At 43.3% G+C, this 19,411-nt stretch overlaps 1 protein-coding gene across 4 annotated transcripts in view; it reads right to left on the minus strand.

Moving 5' to 3' along the window:
• Positions 1-19,194, minus strand: part of NUP54 (nucleoporin 54) — a 51,650-nt gene extending 32,456 nt beyond the window's left edge. For 2 of the 4 annotated variants that reach the window (XM_040417955.1, XM_040417954.1), the window contains exons 1-2: positions 19,058-19,194; positions 14,425-14,526 (exon numbers count right to left, since the gene is read on the minus strand). In XM_040417955.1, the coding sequence (XP_040273889.1) occupies positions 14,425-14,526; positions 19,058-19,103 (148 nt within the window). In that variant the 5' untranslated portion in view covers positions 19,104-19,194. The remainder of the gene's footprint in view (positions 1-14,424; positions 14,527-19,057) is intronic. The other 2 variants (XM_040417957.1, XM_040417956.1) reach the window with 1 other exon arrangement.
• Positions 19,195-19,411: the final 217 nt, after the last annotated feature.

Raw genomic sequence — 19,411 nt, forward strand, 5'->3', positions numbered from 1 at the left:
AGGTTTGTGTCAGGTGAACGATCGCATCGAGTCCCCGCGCTGCTGTGGCGGGGACTCAATGCGACACAAGACAGCCCGATGCCGTGCAGAAACTGCCCAATGCCTTGCACGGCATTGGGAACTGCCTTCTACGGAAGACGAGGAGATCCAGCCTCAGGCTGGGTCTCCTAGGCAACCTGTTAGTGTCATACACTAACAGGCAATGCATTACAATACAGATGTATTGCAATGTATTGCAGAGGGGATCAGACCCCCAAAAGTGAATGTCATAAATAAAGTAAAGTAAAAAAAAGTTTAAAAAAAATGTGTTTTTAATAAAATTAATAAAGTAATAAAATTTATAAAGTAAAGAAAAAAAACGCCCCTTTCCCCTTATTTTATAAGAAAAAACAAAACCCACATATTAGGTATCGCCGCGTCCGTAATGACCAGCTCTATAAATATATAACATGATCCACCCTGTTCGATAAACACCATAAAAAAATATATATATATAAAAACAGTGTAAAAAAAAACATTTGTCACCTTACATCACAAAAAGTGCAACACCAAGCGATCAAAAAGGCGTATGCCCCCCAAAATAGTACCAGTCACCTCATCTCGCAAAAAATGAGACCCTACCTGAGAGAATGGGTCAAAAAATAAAAAAAGCTATGGCTCTCAGACTATGAGACACTAAAATATCATTATTTCGGTTTCAAAAATGCTATTATTGTGCAAAACTTAAATAAATAAGAAACAGTAGACATATTAGGTATTGCCACTTGCGTAACGATCTGCTCTATAAAAGTCACATGACCTAATCCCTAAGGTAAACGTCGTAAAAATAAAAAATAAAAAAACGGTGCCAAAACATCCATTTTTTTTGTTACCTTGCCTCACAAAAAACGTAATCTAGAGCAATAAAAAAAATCATATGCACCTCAAAATAGTACCAATAAAACTGGCACCTTATCCCGTAGTTTCCAAAATGTGGTCACTTTTTTGAGTTTTTACTGTAGGGGTGCATCAGGGGGGCTTCAAATGGGAGATGGCATCTAAAAACCAGTTCAGCTAAATTTGTCTTCCAAAAACCATATGGCGTTCCTTTCCTTCTGCGCCCTGCCGTGTGCCCGTACAGCAGTTTACGATCACATGTGGGGTGTTTCTGTAAACTGCAGAATCAGGGTAATAAATATTGCATTTTATTTGGCCGTTAAACCTTGCTTTGCTACTGGAAAAAATGGATTAAAATGTAAAATCTGCCAAAAAAAAAAAGTGAAATTCGGAAATTTCATCTCCATTTTCCATCAATTCTTGTGGAACACCTAAAGGGTTAACAAAGTTTGTAAAATCAGTTTTGTATACCTTGAGGGGTGTAATTTCTAAAATGGGGTCATTTTTGGGTGGTTTCTATTATGTAAGCCTCACAAAGTTACTTCAGACCTGAACTGGTCCTTAAAAAGTGGGTTATGGAAATTGTCCCAAAAATTTCAAGATTTGCTTCCATACTTCTAAGGCAGAGTTCACACGGGCGAGATTTCCGCGCGGGTGCAATTCGTGAGGTGAACCGGACCCAATCATTTCTATGGGGCTGTGCACATGAGCGGTGATTTTCACGCATCACTTGTGCGTTGCGTGAAAATCGCAGCATGCTCCTCCTTGTGTGTTTTTCACGTAACGCAGCCTCCATAGAAATAAATGGGGTTGCGTGAAAATCGCAAGCAAGTGCGGATGCAGTGCGATTTTCACGCACGGTTGCTAGGTGACGATCGGGATGGGGAACCGATCACCAGTGATGGATCATGTGACGGACCATGCGATGAGCGTAGGGACGTCATCAAAGGTCCTATTCCTCACACAATAAGACAGAAGAGATGCCGGCTGCGCGAACAAGTGGATTAAGGCGAGTTAAAAAAAAAAAAAAAAATTAACCCCTCCAGCCCTATTGTACTATGCATTCTGTATTCAGAATGCTATTATTTTCCCTTATAACCATGTTATAAGGGGAAATAATACAATCTACACTACAACTAAGCCAAATCTGAACTTCAGTCAGTTTTTTATCACGCGTGTGCAAAACACATTGCACCCGAGCGATAAAAACTGAACATCGGAACGCAATCGCAGTCAAAACTGACTGCAATTGCGTTCCTACTCGCGTGGGTTTGCCGCAATGCACCGGGACGCATCCGGACCTAATCCGGACACGCTCGTCTGCAAGGGCCCTTAGCCTTCTAACGTTCCCAAAAAATAAAATGTCATTTTCAAAATGATCCAAACATGAAGTAGACATATGGGGAATGTAAAGTAATTACTATTTTTGAAGGTATTACTATCTGAAAATTTGCTAATTTTTAAAAATTTTGGGTAAATTTGGTATTTTTTTTATGAATAAAAATGTTTTTTTTTTTTCACTTATTTTCATCACTGTCATGAAGTACAATATGTGACGAGAAAACAATCTCAGAATGGCCTGTATAAGTAAAAGCGTTTTAAAGTCATCACCACATAAAGTGAGTGACATGTCAGATTTGCAAAAAATGGCCTGGGCAGGAAGGGGAAAACAAGCCCGGGGTTGAAGATGTTAAAGAAGACCATGTTTTGGAGGGGAAAAAGCCAGATGTTCTTTACCACCAAAACCAAAACAGTCTGACCTTGTGACTGTCTGGTTTAGCCATTTTGTTTGGTCTGGAAATAACTGCTGTGTCATTGAGTATCATTGAAGCTGTAATGCAAATCTATGAGAGACGGAAAGTGTTACAATGCATCTGTTTGTGCTGAGCTTCTCCACTCCAATCCTCCCACTAGAAGGTTCTAGTCTACTTTCACACTTGCGGCAGAGTGATCCGGCAAGGATCCTGATCAGTCTTAAAAATGCATTGAAATTCCGGATCCGTCTTTCCGGTGTCATCCGGCATTTATTTTTTTCACCGGAAGGGTGGATCCGGCATTTTGCCACCCCAAACCTGGCCACTGCACTGTACTCTCCCAAGTATTCTGCCCCTTTGCCTTTAAGAGAACACTAAGTTTTGGCATTTCGGTTATGAGATCCGGCAGAGGATCTCAAAACCGGGCCAAGACGGTTTCATTTTGTCCCCATGCATTCTGAAAGGAAAGATCAGCTCAGGATGCATCAGCATGCCTTGCGTTCCGTTTGGTGACCGGACAAAACCGCTGCAATGGTGACTGACCACGTTTTTTAGGATCCTGAAAAAAACAGGTCACTCATTTACTTTCAATGTATTTAGTGATGGATCTGGTTTGTTCCGTTTTAATTTCTCACGACCGCATCATAACGGAACAGATGCATCCTGATGTGTAATCAAAACAGAACTGCTTTGATCAGGTTTTAAGATCCTCTGCTGGATTTCAAAACCTGAAACCAAAACGCAGATGTGAAAGTAGCCTAAATCTGGCAGGATAGTCAAACTTCACCGACAGTACTGTCACTACTCACCCCTCTAAGGGTACATTCACACGACCGTGTGTAAACCTTTCCGATTTGCGGTCCACAAATAACGGAACCGCACAAATTACTTCCGTATGACTTCCGTTTTTTACGGTCCGCAAAAAAAAAAAAAAAAAAAAAGAATTATGGACTTCAAAAATACGGAAACGGATCCGCAAAAAACGGATTACATACGGAAACCATTTCATATTTCATCCGCAATTTGCGGATCCATTGACTTGAATGGTGCTGCGGACAGATCTGTACGGACAATAGTAGGACATGCTTCATATTTTTGCGGAATAGAAATGCGGACACACGGATGCGGAAAACATACTTAATGTTGTCCGCACATTTTATTCACCCATAGGAATGAATGGGTCCACTTCTATTCCGCAAAATGCGGAACAGACGGGGAAAAAATAATACGGTCGTGTGAATGTATGCTAACAAGCGATACAAATTAGGTAGCATAGGCAGAATATGGATGGAGTTTATCCGATTCAGGACCAAGGCACTTTTGGTCTTCAGTGCCAGCCACATTTTAGCTGTTTTTCACATGCATTAGTTGAACATCTTTAAAGGGAACCTGTCACCTCCAAACACCATCCCAAGCCGCCAGCAGTACCCGAGTAGCCAGCAGTGTGTTTCTGGCGATTTTCTTACTGAAGGCATATGCGGAAAAGCTCTAAAAACGTTCCTTTATCCCCTGCCGGCGCGATTTTCTAGTCATTCTTGAAGTCAAGGGGACAGCGGCCTCCTTGCTTCAAGTCAAGGTAACCGCAACCCCTTCTCTGCCCCTTCGCTGTGACTGATAGCCGGCAGTTCGGCAAAGCCAGCCGAACTCTCTGCATAAGCGCTGTCAGTCATAGGAACGTTTTCAGAGCTTTCTGCCTTCAGTAAGAAAATAGTCAGAAACACACTGCTGACAGCTTATTTTATGAATAATGCAGGTTTCTTTCACACAATGTGTGCTGTTTTTAGATTATTATATAGTAGCAAGAAAATGATAAAAATCTGCTTTTTTACATTTTAGCTATTTTTTTTTGGTACTATAGTTTTACCCTAAAAATACTTTTTTCATTACATTTGTTATTGTCTATGTTAACTCCCAACAGCCAAATTAACCCTTTCATGACATGGTGATTTTACATATTTGTTTTTAACTACCTGCCTTTCCGGAGCTATAACTTTTATTTTTCTGTTCACATTCAATTTCGACAATTTTATGGGTCTTGCTTTTACGGCATTCTGTATGCAGTAAAACTGTCCTGTTTTCATTCTCCAGGTCAGTAAGGTCACAAAGATACATTTGTATAATTTTTCTTTTGGTTTAATACAGGGAAAAAAAAAAAAAAAAAAAAGCCTTTGGAAAAATATTTTTTTTTTCTTTTCATTACTATTTTCTGACCTCCATAATATTATTATTATTATTTTTTTATATATAGTTTCGTCTATGGAGCCGTGTGAGGGCTCATTTTTTGCGGAAGTATCTGTAGTTTTTACTGCTACCATTTCGGAGTGTGTATGACTTTTTGATCCCATTTTATTCAATATTTTGGGGAAGATGAAGCGACGAAAAAATAGCAATTTGTTTATAAAAATTTTGGGAGAAGGATATATTTTTTAAAACCTTATTTTCTTTTCTTTTTTTTAGGCCCCCACATACAATTAATAGTTTGCCATGTAATGGAATTTTGTACATTACTGAATACAAAAATCTGTATATTCCAATAGCTGTCACATGCAGTCCTGCATTGGAATATACCAGTAATAGAGCTAGAAGCTTTGTACAGGCTCTGGCCTATTACTACAAAATGTGTTCCTTCACATTTGACCATAGCACCTGAAGGGTTAAATCCAGGGATCAGCGTTATCGTTGATTGCAGACATTAACCCAAAACCAGTATGCTGTCTGGTTTGACTGGCTTAATCCTAAACTAGTTATTTTGGCTCTCCCCTGGTATTCACCCTTTCATCCTTGTACAGGGATCTAGAGCAGGGCTTGACAAATCTCCTTGGAATCTGGGAGTCAGGCGGAGCCGCGTCATAAAATCTATATTGCGATATAATTTTAAGCATGTGCGATATGCGATATATATCGCAATATATTGTTTTCTATATTTGGGGGGGGGGGGGGGGGGGGGGGGGGGTTTAAACTTTTTATTTTTTTACATTTTAACTATTAGCCTCCTTATGGGCTAGAACCCTTGTCATATTCACCCTAATAGAGCTCTATTTTAGACTTGACACTCTCCCTGCTGCCCTGTGCTTTGTGCACACAACAGCAGGGAGCTGACCGTGCCCTCCCGCCTCTGATCAGCCCCCCTCCCGCCTCTGATCAGCCCCCCTCCCGCCTCTGATCAGCCCCCCTCCCGCCTCTGATCAGCCCCCCTCCCGCCTCTGATCAGCCCCCCTCCCGCCTCTGATCAGCCCCCCTCCCGCCTCTGATCAGCCCCCCTCCCGCCTCTGATCAGCCCCCCTCCCGCCTCTGATCAGCCCCCCTCCCGCCATTGGTGGCAGTGGGCAGTTCCGATCGGAGTCCCAGCAGTGTAATGCTGGGGCTCCGATCGGTTACCATGGCAGCCAGGACACTACTGAAGTCCTGGCTGCGATGGTATGTTAGTGAGCAGCATTATACTCACATGCGCCGTGATCGCCGGGAGCTCCTTCTTCTCATAGGTCTGTGCGGCGCATTGCTAATGCTATAAGCATTAGCAATGAGCCGCACAGACAGAAGAAGGAGCGCCCGGCGGCCACGGCGCACGTGAGTATAATGCTGCTCACTAACATACCATTGCAGCCAGGACTTCAGTAGCGTGACTCCTGGCTGCCATGGTAACCGATCGGAGACCCAGCATTACACTGCTGGGACTCCGATCGGAACTGCCCACTGCCACCAATGCAGACAAACATTCCCGGCACCCGACCTCTGACAGGACGCTGTGATCCGCAGGGTTAATCGCGCGGATCACAGCGTGCAGTCATAGGGGCCGGGATATGGCCGGCACATTGGTATTCAGGCATTCATTGGTGGCGCAGTGGGCACAGTCCCTCCCCTCCTCCTCCTCTGTTCTCATTGGTGGTCAGCGGCAGCTGCGCACAGTGGGGAGGGAGGAAGGGACTCCTCTCCTTCTCCACTGTGCCGGCTCAGGAAACCATGATGCGCGCCGAGAGCGCATCTTTGAAAACGGGCTGACAAATACCCAAGCGCCAGGACCAAATTCCTGGTCGCCATGGCGACCTGGGATTTGTCGAGCCCTGATCTAGAGAGTTTGCTGCAGGGGAGCAACCAGACCACTACCTCTTGAGATAGTCCCAGTATAGTTGACTCCTTACGCACTGGGGTCAGGGGCTCTTATGCAATTAAATAAATCTTGGCTGGTCACCAGGGAACCTAAAGCTCAGGCACCCCCTGACTGGGGAGGGTGCATTAAATAGCCTGGGGCTCCCAGCTGTTGTCTGGGGAAGAATTTGGAAGTGTGTATGTGGGCCCTTTAAGAGACCGGATGTGCGCATGTATGTGCCCTAAGGTATCATGCACAAGGCCGTTGCGTGCATTGGGGACTGCAATTTGCACATTAAAAATGCTTTCTTTACAAAATATTTTGGTTTTTGTTTCTCTGCATTTTAAGACAAAAAGGCATTTTAATTTTTCTGATGGCATGACAGAGAGCTTGGTTTTTGCAGGATGATTTGCAGTTTTCATTGGTGCCATTTTTGATTGCTTTTTATTCTGCTTTTAGCGAGAAAAAAAATAAAAAAATAAAAAAAAAAAAAAAAAAAAATCGCTGGCATTTATGTTGTCTTTTTACTGAGTTTTCTGTGACCTATAAATAATTGATTTATAGAAAGGGTTGTTACAGATGCAGAGCATTAACAGTTGCCACCATCCCCAACAAAAAATTCAACCCAGTTTATAAGTGGGTGAAAAGGGCGTGTGTTTTCAGGGGCACCGCTTAACACATGATCTGTTAATCCTTTGAGTTTTGTAGCATTCTTTTTTCTAAGTTCTCTACTAATATTTAAAATAAAATGCAGCCAGAAATGATGCAAAGGTGTCATGTGTGAACAGGTGTAATGAATGAGCTCTTGTGGAGAAGCAAGCAACCCCAAAGTCAGGAAAAAAACATCCCCTACACCTATTTCAGTGCTGCCCCCTGTGCCATGTAGCCCTACGCAGAACCCCAGCTTAATCTTGTTTGCAAAATTTCCCTTCTATTTCAGTCTCAAAAAAGCAAGCGGCAATCTTTTCAATACTTTCCTGAAAAGAAAAAAAAAAAACTGCCCCCATATGTGACAAGAGAGCGAGTACATTCTGTAATTGATGGGGGAGACAGGGGTTGAAAACTTACACAGAAGTCGATGTTACCCTCCCCATGGGGTCATGTACAGTTACATAGGGAGAGAGGATCCATGTCTCTCCTCCCAGCAGCTTGTCATCCACTGCTGGGCGAAGCTGGCCCCCCTTCAATCGGCACAAACAAAAACTCCAGTGTGTTTCTTTAGTGCTACGTTTGTGCTGTTTTGTGCCGCAAAAATTAACATTTGTGCTGCTTTTATTTTAAAGATAATAGCAATGGTTTGTTTCAAGATGATGACATCACCAGCCGCCCTACAACAGCAAAAAGACATGAAACTTGCTGGATGGTTAGTGCTACGTTTGTGCCGTTTAAATCTCCGTTCTACCTCCTTTCGTTTTCGAGTTATTAACCATTTATTGAACGGTCGCCTTTAGACATTGCTTTGGAAGAACTACAGGTTTATGCCGTTATTAAAGAATGAACTTGTTAGCTTATTACAGCTACAGGTTTGTACTCCTAGCAGCCAAAAAAAGTCCAAAACATGCTGTGCTTACTGGCTACTAGGAGAACTGAAAGAAAAACCATGCCCATTTCCCCAAGCTGCTGTACATGAACATAAATACAGCAGCCTGTCAGTCACAGAAGAGAGGCTGGAGGATTACGGACCGGTAGCATGTTAAGCTCCGCTTTAAAATAGTGCAAGTTAAGTACATTATTTGGATAACACATTGGTTACTAAACAGATTTGACCCTGAACATAAAGTGTAACACAATGGTGAACAATTAAATAAATTCTGTGCATTTCTCACTGAAAGAAAGACACGAGTGAAGAACAGAAACAGACATACGGCTGACAAATGAAGGCACCATTTATGTAATAAGGTGAAGGCCTACCATCACAACATCTTTCTACTGTACTTTGAATTCACAGTTGGGTTACAAGGAAGACGTAGTTCCAAAAAACTGAGATGGTAACAGGTGGAATGTGTGTGATAGAATGCAGTGGTCCAAGAATAGTGGCAACACCTAAGCAATCCGGGAACTATAATGTGTTTCACTTATTTTAATATGAAGAAAAATTTATCTTAAAATAAGTAAATCTAAAGATGCTGGCTGACGTGAAGATACTCAACATGACCAAATCTATGAAGGAGTCTAACAAGCGTGAAAGCCAGAATGCTTATCTGTGGGATAGGCATGAGGGGGTACTCTGGAAGCAACAGAAGCTGCTGATAGAAAGGGGGAGTGCCCCCTGTCTGACATATTTATGTGGATACCAATGTCTGTCTCACTGAGTGCACGGCTATATAGAGGGTTATATAGCAGTCAAAGTTATGGGGTCAGGAGAAGGCAGGTGAGCACGTGCCTCTTTAAAGAGGACCTGTCACCAATCCTGATATGTCTGTTATACTAACTAAATACATTTCCCATGTAATAACAATCCTCAAGCATCTATTCTTATCACTCTATGATGGGCCATTCCTGCCATAAATTACAAAAAAATTGGTAGCAATTTGCAGTGAAAGTCTAGAAGGACGTTAACGGTCAGGGAAAAGGGGGGTCTCTGCACCGCCTGACACTGGCAGCACCGACTGGAAAGTATCAGACTGTAAGAAACACACCACAAACTGGTAAGCCCCATCTAGACCTTAGTTTCAAACTTTTTAGAAGGATTAATAAAGGAATGGCCCATTATAGAGAGTCACAAGGATAGACGCTCCAGATTTGTTATTACATGGGGAATATAAGTAGTTACTAAAACAGACATGTCACGAGAGATGACAGTTACTCTTTAAAGGCTATGTACACCTTTGGAGGCAATTTCTGTTTATGATTGGCACAAAAATCTGTTTTTCAATGGGTCTTTATTAAAAATATTGAGCTGTTCTGTCACAAATGGTTAACTGTTTTTCTAGCTGTGCGACTGGTACTTTCACTTTGTGCCGGTCATCTAATAACCCTCATCTCTAAACTACTAAGAGGTCATAAACACTTATTTAAGTCACATGCTTATTAGTAAGATAAGGATTGATCTTTGATGAGAGTTTATAATGTCAGAGAGCAGAGATAAGGAGCCCTCAGTTCCCCAACAGACTGAAAAGAGAGAAGATCCAGAGGCTGCTACTAGAGCATCTTAGCCATGTACAGAAAAAAGGATTCCATATTTTTAATAAAGATCAATTGAAAAAATTATTTTTAGCTCAAAATAAGTACAATGTAATAATAATAATAATAATAATAATACTAAAACAATTGCCCCCAAAGGTGCACAAAGCCTTTAAGCATGTTGGACTCATAAGCAAGAGTCGTTAACTAGGGCAGATTATACTCACAGACTGTGTGCAGACTATCACAAATGATATCTGGTCTCCCTTCTGTCACCATACCAGTACAGGGGAAACACTTCAAAAGTCCCTTTTAATTGTTTTCCTTTTCATATATCTCAGACGTTGATGGCATATATATGGGTCCCACCTCTGGGACCTGCTCCTATCTCCAAAACAGGCCCTGCAAAGTGAAAAGGAGTACACTGCACAGGCATAGCAAGCTTTCCATTCACTGCTATAGAAGTTCAGAAAACAGGGCTTGGCTATTTTCAGTACTCCCATAGCAGTGAAGCGAGGGTTGCCGCGCATGCACAGCTGCCTTCTATTCACTTTGAGGGTTCTCTTCTGGAGACAGGTCCGGGACCAATGTCTGAGAAGGGAATACCTATATAAGCTAGCTCTGTTTTTAGCAAGTAACTGTGTCCCTTAGAGTTTTCCAGATTTTTGTTTTTACTGATAACCTATCCTCTGGATAGTTCATCAGTATCTGATCGGCGGGAGTCCCGGGTGTCGGACCCCCACCAATCAGATACTGATGACCTATCCAGAGGATGTTTATAAGTGATGGCCTATCCTCAGGATATGCCATCACTAGCTGACTGGTAAAGGTCCAACACCCCACACAACAGCCGATAAGCTGTCCTGTGTAGCTCCACTGCAGTGAAGTCAATGGAGGCAGAGTTGTAGTAATTTGCTCCCTCCAGTAATAGATTGATGGAGTTGTGTAGTTGGAGCTACACCCCAACCACTGATCGGCGATGGGCAGGGTGCCAGATCTGAACTTATATGTAAAGCCATAACGGCCTTTATCTATTAGCTCCTGCTAGTTCTTGGATCACTGCATTAAATAGATTATGACAAACATCACATACATTCGTTTTTCTCTACCTGCATTTGCCAGGGCGTTACCAAAATTGAAGGGAGGAGCTGCAGCAGAGGAAACACTGAAATTCCCAATGTTAAAGTTTAATGAAGGGTTAGCAGCTAGTCCGAACCCACCAAAGTTAAACCCAGTGGTGTTGGAGGTCGCTGGCTCAAGCCCTCCAAATCCTGACGAGTGGGAAGCATGAAGAAAAGGTGGCAGGAATTAAAAACAAGTTTAGAAAAGATAAAATGTACAGATATGCACTGAGTGAAAGAGTGACACGTACAGCACATTCACATTGCATTAGAGAAAGCTAGCATCCATGACTTCCACATTTACACAGCTGGAATGTGTGGTGACGCTTGTGATATTATCTATGTCCCTGTCCTGTAGCAACAAGTATATGTCAAGTTAAAGTAGCATTCTAGCACAAAAAGAAACAGTGTCAGGTGGTCATCAAATACAAAAATTGACGATCCCTCGCTGCTGCTATTCTGGCAGGACTCACGTGGCTGATGTTTCGACAAAGCAGGAAATGGCAGGGAATGCTGCTCATCCAACTACTGGCTGAGTGACAATCCCAGTCATTTCCCGCTGTGCTGCCACAGAAACAGGAAGAGGAGCACAGTGGGAAGACTGGTACCATTGGAATGGGTAACAGCGGGGAATCAGAAATTAGAATATAAGTTCTGTTTCGTTTTGTTTTTTTAACCATTTGATGAGCATCCAACAGCTTCTTTTGTACTTTAATACTCCAATCAAGACTTCTTTCACTTACGGTAATATATTCTGATATTAACTTATATGTCAGCATGAACAATCTTATTAAACCAGACCTATTGCCTGGTAGGGTTGATCATGCTGAATTAAATGCTATATTTATTTTTTCTCTAGGCTGAACAGTTGAGGAGATACATTAATCTTTATGCAATTTAACTAGTTGGAGCACCAAGGGGCTGGCTGTATCGCTAGGAGCACCCCTGGCGCAACGCCCCTGTACTCTGGTCACTCCCCCCTCTCCTTTGATTGACAGGGCTAAACATGTCATCTAACTCTGTTCTTACACCTGCACTGTTGCTCACATAGTTGTATGACTATTGCAATATAATAGTTATTCGTGGTCCAGCGGGATACCGAGTCACCACTACCACGAGTCCTGGGACCCGCATACTTATCCCACAGCACATTTGCAAAATCATGCATTCTTAGTGGAATGCATGATCTTGCCAACACAATGACACCAATGACTCGGTATCCCCACTGGACTACCAATGATTACTACATTATGATAGTCATACTTTTATGTCATCAACGCAAGTGCCGACTTCATCAGCCATAACACGGGTGTTAGAACACAGAGCTAAACGAAAAGTCTAACCCTGTGAATCAAAGGGGAGGGGTGAGAGACCACACAAGGGCATGAAGCAAGTGGTGCTCCTAGCACTACAGCTAGCCCCTTTGTGCTCGAACTGGTTAATTTGCATAAACACAAAAATGAATATACCTCTGTGACTATTTAGCCTAGAGAGAAAAGAAATATGGCGTTTTCCTCAGCTTGATCAACCCTAACAGGCAATGTTCTTTGTTTAATAAGGTTGATCATGCTGAGAAATGCTCTTTTAGCAGTGGCTCTCAAGCTGTCCATACAATTTATATCAATGACAGCCGCACTTGCCAGCAGGACCAGCTGACCATCTAACGTGTATGGAGTTAGCTGTCATGGAACAGAAGGATCAGGCTGTTGGATTTCAACATACCCAAACCTTAACCTTTTCCTCTCAGGGGAGATACGCCTTCTCAAGAGATATCTCGCACCGACTTGCTCCCCTTTCCGCATTCCTAACAAATGCACACTCGGCTGTTTGCTGGGAGTCACGGAAGCTCGACTCCCATATATAAAAAATAAAAATATCAAGGTAAGACAATCCCATTATTAGCTAGATAATGGTGTAAAGTTATAAAAGAAATAATACTCAGCTTATTGATCTGCCCAGTGCTCTCCGTGTCCCTTGCTGGCCTCTTTACCACCTAGTCCCTCTCAATATGGGCATGTGACAGCTGCATCCAATCACTGGCTACAGTGGATCACTTGTGCGGCAAGGGATTAGCAGTAGTGTATGCGTCAAAAGGAACCAGGACGTACAGAGGCCAAGGGAAGACCCAGGGGGCAGCAGGGAATACATAAGGTATTTTATAATTTCACACCAATTTGAGAACTCTACTTTAAAATTAAGAGGCCAGACAACCTGTTTAAAGCTATAAACTGGTCCAGTAAGCGAGTAAAAAAAAGATTATGGGAGTAAAACAATAAAAAATGAATATTAATAATGAGCCACTTACCTCTTTACGACTGGGTACATAAAGGAAAAAACTTGTATACAAAGAAATAAAGTTCTAGGAAATACTCCTGGAATTAATTCTTGCAGATAACCGTACATAAAAAAAGTAACGCTCATTACCAAAGTATTTTTTCATTATTGATGTAAAAAAAACAGACATGACCCCTGGTAACAGATGTGTTAACCCTCTAGAGCAGTGGTGGCGAACCTATGGCAGGGGTGCCAGAGGCGGCACTCAGAGCCCTCTCTGTGGGCACCCGCTCTCTGGAAAAAGTCTATGGTGTGCCAATATGCCTTAGACTTTTCCTGCCATTCATCAGTGCAGGGCACACTATGAACGGCACAAGTGATGCATTGAATGAAGGCAAGCTATTATAATAAATGATAAAGTACATGGAAGCTATACTATATTAGACTGTAGTTTTCAGGTTAAATTGCCCTGTTGGCGCTTTGCGATAAATAAGTGGGTTTTTGGTTGTTGTTTGGGCACTTGGTCTCTAAAAGGTTCACCATCACTGCTCTAGAGGCATGCACTAACATTACTCAACAGATGGCTAGATCAATTCTGTCGTCAGCAAGGCCAGGACGCCATATGGAGCCATCTTACTGATTTTATGTAAGCAGAGACAGGTTTATGACTAAGGCTACTTTCACACTCGTGTTTGGTGCGGATCCGTCTTGTATCTGCACAGACGGATCCGCACCAATAATGCAAACACTTGCATCCGTTCATAACTGATCCGCTTGCATTATTCATTAAAAAAAAAGTCGAAGTCAAAACAGATTGAAAGTCAATGGGGGACGGATCCGGTTTCAATTGCACCATATTGTGTCAGTGAAAAACGGATCCGTCCCCATTGACTTACATTGTAAGTCAGGACGGATTAGTTTGGCTCTGCATCATCAGGCGGACATCAAAACTCTGCAAGCTGCGTTTTAGTGACCGTCTAAATAACGCAATGGAGAACAAACGCAGCCAAAGTGATGCATTCTGAACGGATCCTTATCCATACAGAATGCGTTGGGGCTGAACTAATCCATTTTGGGCCGCTTGTGAGAGCCTTGAAACGGATCTCACAAGCGGACCCAGAAACGCCAGTGTGAAAGTAGCCTTAGAAAACAAAAGTGGACACATAGAAATCACAAAACATTGCCTTACCGCCAAACCCTGTGGCTGCTGCTGTGGTAGCAGTGTTGCCAAACACAAAACCCGATGCAGTTGTTTTTGGAGTAAAATTTCCCAGGGAGAAACCTGTTGTACCTGTTGGATACATTGAAATAAAGTCAAACAGTGATACTGCACAATAACGGAACCTGCACACTAAAAAGACACAGGGTTCAAAAGGGTTAATCCCAGGGTTCCACATTCTGCTGCTTGTGCTCTCTGCATCTGTAAGTCCGTTCTGCAAAAAAGATGGAATATGTCCACAAAATAGGGACTGTGGACTCGAAGTCAATGGGTCTGCAAAAAAAATTAATGCAGATGGCACATTGACCACATCCATGATTTGCAGACCGCAAAATGGACACGGTCATGTGCATCAGGCCTTATAAAAAAAAAAAATAAAAAAAAATCATGAGTATTTCCTGGTGGATTTTTCCTCAACAGGTGAAGAAACCCTAACCAATAATTTCTACATACAAACAGATCATAGAGAGAACACACAAGCCCAGTAATGAAAGGGTCTATAACAATGGCTTATGCTACTATATACTGTACGTACATTTTTATTACATATATATATTTTAGAGGAAAAACCATAATCAAACAAGAGCGTATTAAGTGCACAATATGTACAAGTGCATTGTGGACCGCAAATACTGCCCTGTACAGCATTAGAATGTATTGGCTCCTATGAGTCTCGTGAGACTTTACATAACTTCATAAATTAATTTCTAATGCGCTACAGTCATGGGAGAAGGAGACGCCCACAGAGAAAGACTGCGTCTCCTCCCCATTGCTCCGATGCTCAGTATTAGCATACTGAGCGCAAAACTTGCGGGGGCCATAACAGGACGCAGGAGCGCTATTTTAAAAAAAACAGGCAGGGTGGCAGCATCAACAGGGGGTACCCCGCAGGTACAGATATTTATCTCACTTACTACAAACCCATGTAAGGTCCTCTTTAAAGGGTTTCTATCACTTCGTATGACATAATTAGCTGTCAGACACTAGCGATCTGCTAGTGTCTGCTCTGGCCAACCATCCTACTATAATCACTTGTGGGGCAGCGGTTTTGCTAAAAAACTAACTTTTATTAATATGCTAATGAGCCTCTAGGTGCTATGTGGGCGTCATTAGCACCTAGAGGCTCCGTCTACCTTCATACACAGCCGCCGCCCAGCGCGTCCCTCCAGCCCGCCCATGTCCTCCTCCGTGTGACGCAGCGGCCGAATTCTCGCGCATGCGCCGTGCGCGGCTGTATTCGGCGCATTTGAGATGTCTGAGCTCGGAGCGGTCAGACATTCAATGCGCATGCGCCGAATACATCCGCGCATGCGCATTGAATGTCTGACCGCTCCGAGCTCAGACATCTCAAATGCGCCGAATACAGCCGTGCACGGCGCATACGCGAAAATTCGGCCGCTGCGTCACACGGAGGAGGACATGGGCGGGCTGGAGGGACGCGCTGGGCGGCGGCTGTGTATGAAGGTAGACGGAGCCTCTAGGTGCTAAAGACGCCCACATAGCACCTAGAGGCTCATTAGCATATTAATAAAAGTTAGTTTTTTAGCAAAACCGCTGCCCCACAAGTGATTATAGTAGGATGGTTGGCCAGAGCAGACACTAGCAGATCGCTAGTGTCTGACAGCTAATTATGTCATACGAAGTGATAGAAACCCTTTAAGTGGTAAAAAAAAAGTAAACTCATTCAATAAAAAAATCTGCTTTTTTTTCCCATTGAAAATACGCTTTTCAAAGAAAAAAAATTGCAAAAAAATAAATAAAAATCTTCCACATACGTTTGTTATTGCCGCGTCCGTTATATGGTCCGTGATAGCGGAATCCATAACGGAATTCTTAGATAACCCGAACCTTGTACGCCGAAATTGAAACACAAAGGTCGCTCATCCCTATTTATAACGTAAAAACGCAGTGGCAGTATTGCTGTTTTTCCTATCTTCCTCCCAGAAAGAGTTAATAAAAGTTGATCAGAAAGTTATGTGTACCCCAAAATGGCGCCATTAAAAACTACAACTTGTCCCGCAAAAAACAAGCCCTCATAAAGCTATATAGATGGAAAAGTTTAAAAGTTATAGTTCTATAGAACGCGATGATGAAAAAAGGAAGAAAAACGCTTGGTCAGTAAGGCCCAAAACAGGCTGGTCACTAAGGGGAGGAAACCGTTTCAGTTTTGTCCCATTCATGGTCAATGGGGACAAAACTGATCAGAATGGAGTTGCATTCCGTTCGGTTGCGTTCCCATCGTGGACACAAAACGCTGCATGACACACAATTTAAGTCACTGGTGGCGGATCTTGTACACAATAGAAAACGGATCCGGTACCCATTGACTTACAGTGGTTTTAGAGACGGATCGGTCATGGCTATTTTAAAGATAATACAAGTGTGAAAGTAGGCTTAGACAACCCCTTTAAAAGCTACAATTGAGGCCTATTGCACACGACCATATAGCTTTTTCAGTGTTTTGCGGTCCGGAAAAAACGGATCCGAAAAAATGACATCCGTGTGCATTCCGTTTTTTGCGGAACGGAACAGCTGGCCCCTGATAGAACAGTACTATCCTTGTCCGTTATGCAGACAATAATAGGACATGTTCTATCTTTGAATTGAACGGAAATACAGAAACGGAATGCATACGGAGTACATTCCGTTTTTTTTTGCGGATCCATTGAAATGAATAGTTCCATATACGGAACGCAAAAAACTGAACGTGAGCGTGTGCATGAGGCCTTAGGCTACTTTCACACTAGCGTTTTTACTGGATCTGGCAGGGTTAAGCAAAAACTTTTCCGTTACTGATAATACAACCGTCTGCATCCGTTATTAACAGATCCGGTTGGATTATCTTTAACATAGCCAAGACGGATCGGTAATGAACTCCACTGAAAGTCAATGGGGGATGGATCAGTTTTCTGTTGTGTCAGAGAAAACGGATCCGTCCCCATTGACTTGCATTGTGCGTCATGATGGATCCGTCTTGCTCCGCATGCTCTCCGGTATGAGAACGCAACTGAACGGAACGCAATCTGGTGCACCCTGTTCTGTTACATTTTGTCCCCGTTGACAATGAATGGGGATAAAACGGAAGCGTTTTTTTTCCGGTATTGAGAACCTATGACGGATCTCCATAGCGGAAAATAGAAACGCTAGTGTGAAAGTAGCCTTAAAAGCAAGTCCTCAGACAGCTACATTGATGGAAAAAAATATTGCAAAACAGGCTGGTCACTTAGGGTACTTTCACACTAGCGGTTTTCTTTTCCGGCATTGAGTTCCATCCTAGGAGCTCAATACCGGAAAAGAACTGATCAGTTTTATCCCCATGCATTCTGGATGGAGAGCATTCCGTTCAGGATGCATCAATCTTCAGTTCAGTCTTTTTGACGTTTTAGGACGGAGATAATACCGTAGCATGCTGCAGTTTTCTCTCCGGCCTAAAAAACTGAACACTTGCCTGAATGCTGGATGCGGCATTTTTTTTCCATGCGCAGATCGAAAAAAAAGGCGAAAAAAATAAATGCCGGATCAGTTTTTCCAGATGACAAAGGAAAGACGGATCCAGCATTTCAATAAATTTTTAAGACTGATCAGGATCCTGATCAATCTTAGGCCTCTTGCACACGAACGTGTGCTGCCCGTTGCCGTATTGCAGACCGCATTTGCGGATCCGCAATACACGGGCGCCGTTCCGTGGGCATTCCACATCACGAATGTGGACCCATTCACTTCAATAAGTCCACAAATTCGGAGATGCGGAACGGAAGCACGGAACAGAACCCTACGGAAGCACTACGGAGTGCTTCCGTGGGGTTTCGGCCCGTACTTCCGTTCCGCAAAAAGATAGAACAAGTCCTATCTTTCTGCGAAACGGCCGGATGGCAGACCCTTTAAAGTGAATGATTACGCAATCTTCTGCGGCTGCCCCACGGTTAGTGTTCATGCATTGCGGGCCGCAGAACGGCCACGGAGCGCACACGTTCGTGTGCAATCAGTTGGCGACGGAACTGCTTGCTGGATCACTCTGCCGCTAGTCGGAAAGTAGCCTAAAGCCGCATTTACACGGGCCGGCTGTCTACAAGCGCTGGTTCCTGATAATCGGCCTGAGAAATGACATTGTTCCCGGGCAGGAGACTGCACTGTGAAAACAGGGGGCAATGATTCTGTATGAGGACGAGCGAGAGCAACAGTGATCAAGACCTGAAGGCCGGGCTGAGATCACCAAGCCTTCATTCACACCTGCATTGGAGCCATCATTGCGGATTCCGTTAGAAAGAAAAAAATGTTTGCTGTCAGTGAATAGAAGCATTCATCCAGATGCTGTAAAACAGCCAAGCTGTCATTTTAGAAGTCCTAGGCGCCTGATTGGTGGCTATGGACAACTTCACTTTTCTCTTGAAGGTAATGAAATCAGTTAGTGATAACGTGCAGTCCTATGTAAACGGTCATAGGAAATCCTTAATAACATGACACACTCGTCTCTGCTACATACTAAGCGACACCAAAAGGGAAATTCAACAATGACAAGTATAGGAAAAAGGACAGGACACATTCGCCCTTATCTTTCCCCCATGCACACCTCACTACTTCTCCATTGCTCCCACTTCCTTACCCTGGTTGGCTGTGGCCCCCGTCGCACTTCCGAAGTTAAACGCCATGTTACAGGTGGGCCGCACAACCAGCCTACGAGAGAGCGAAAACCGCGCTTCACACAGCAACAAGACGTCGGCCAGGCATTGCGCACGCGCACGTCGGTCGCTCCGGAAATGCGACCACCTGACGTTGTCGCTCAACGTCACCGCACTTTTCCGCCATCCGCCATCTTGGGAACGGGCAAAGGAAATTTGACTGCTCCAGTCCTTGGTTAGGCGCTTCAGGATGAAGTGGTGCTGTATAAGGCGAATGTATAAAACCAGTTCAAAGGCTGACTCAATTTGCTGTTCTTGTGGCTGTCAAAAATGGCAAC

The sequence above is a fragment of the Bufo bufo genome, chromosome 2, assembly GCF_905171765.1.
Source record: "Bufo bufo chromosome 2, aBufBuf1.1, whole genome shotgun sequence".
NCBI lineage: Eukaryota > Metazoa > Chordata > Amphibia > Anura > Bufonidae > Bufo > Bufo bufo.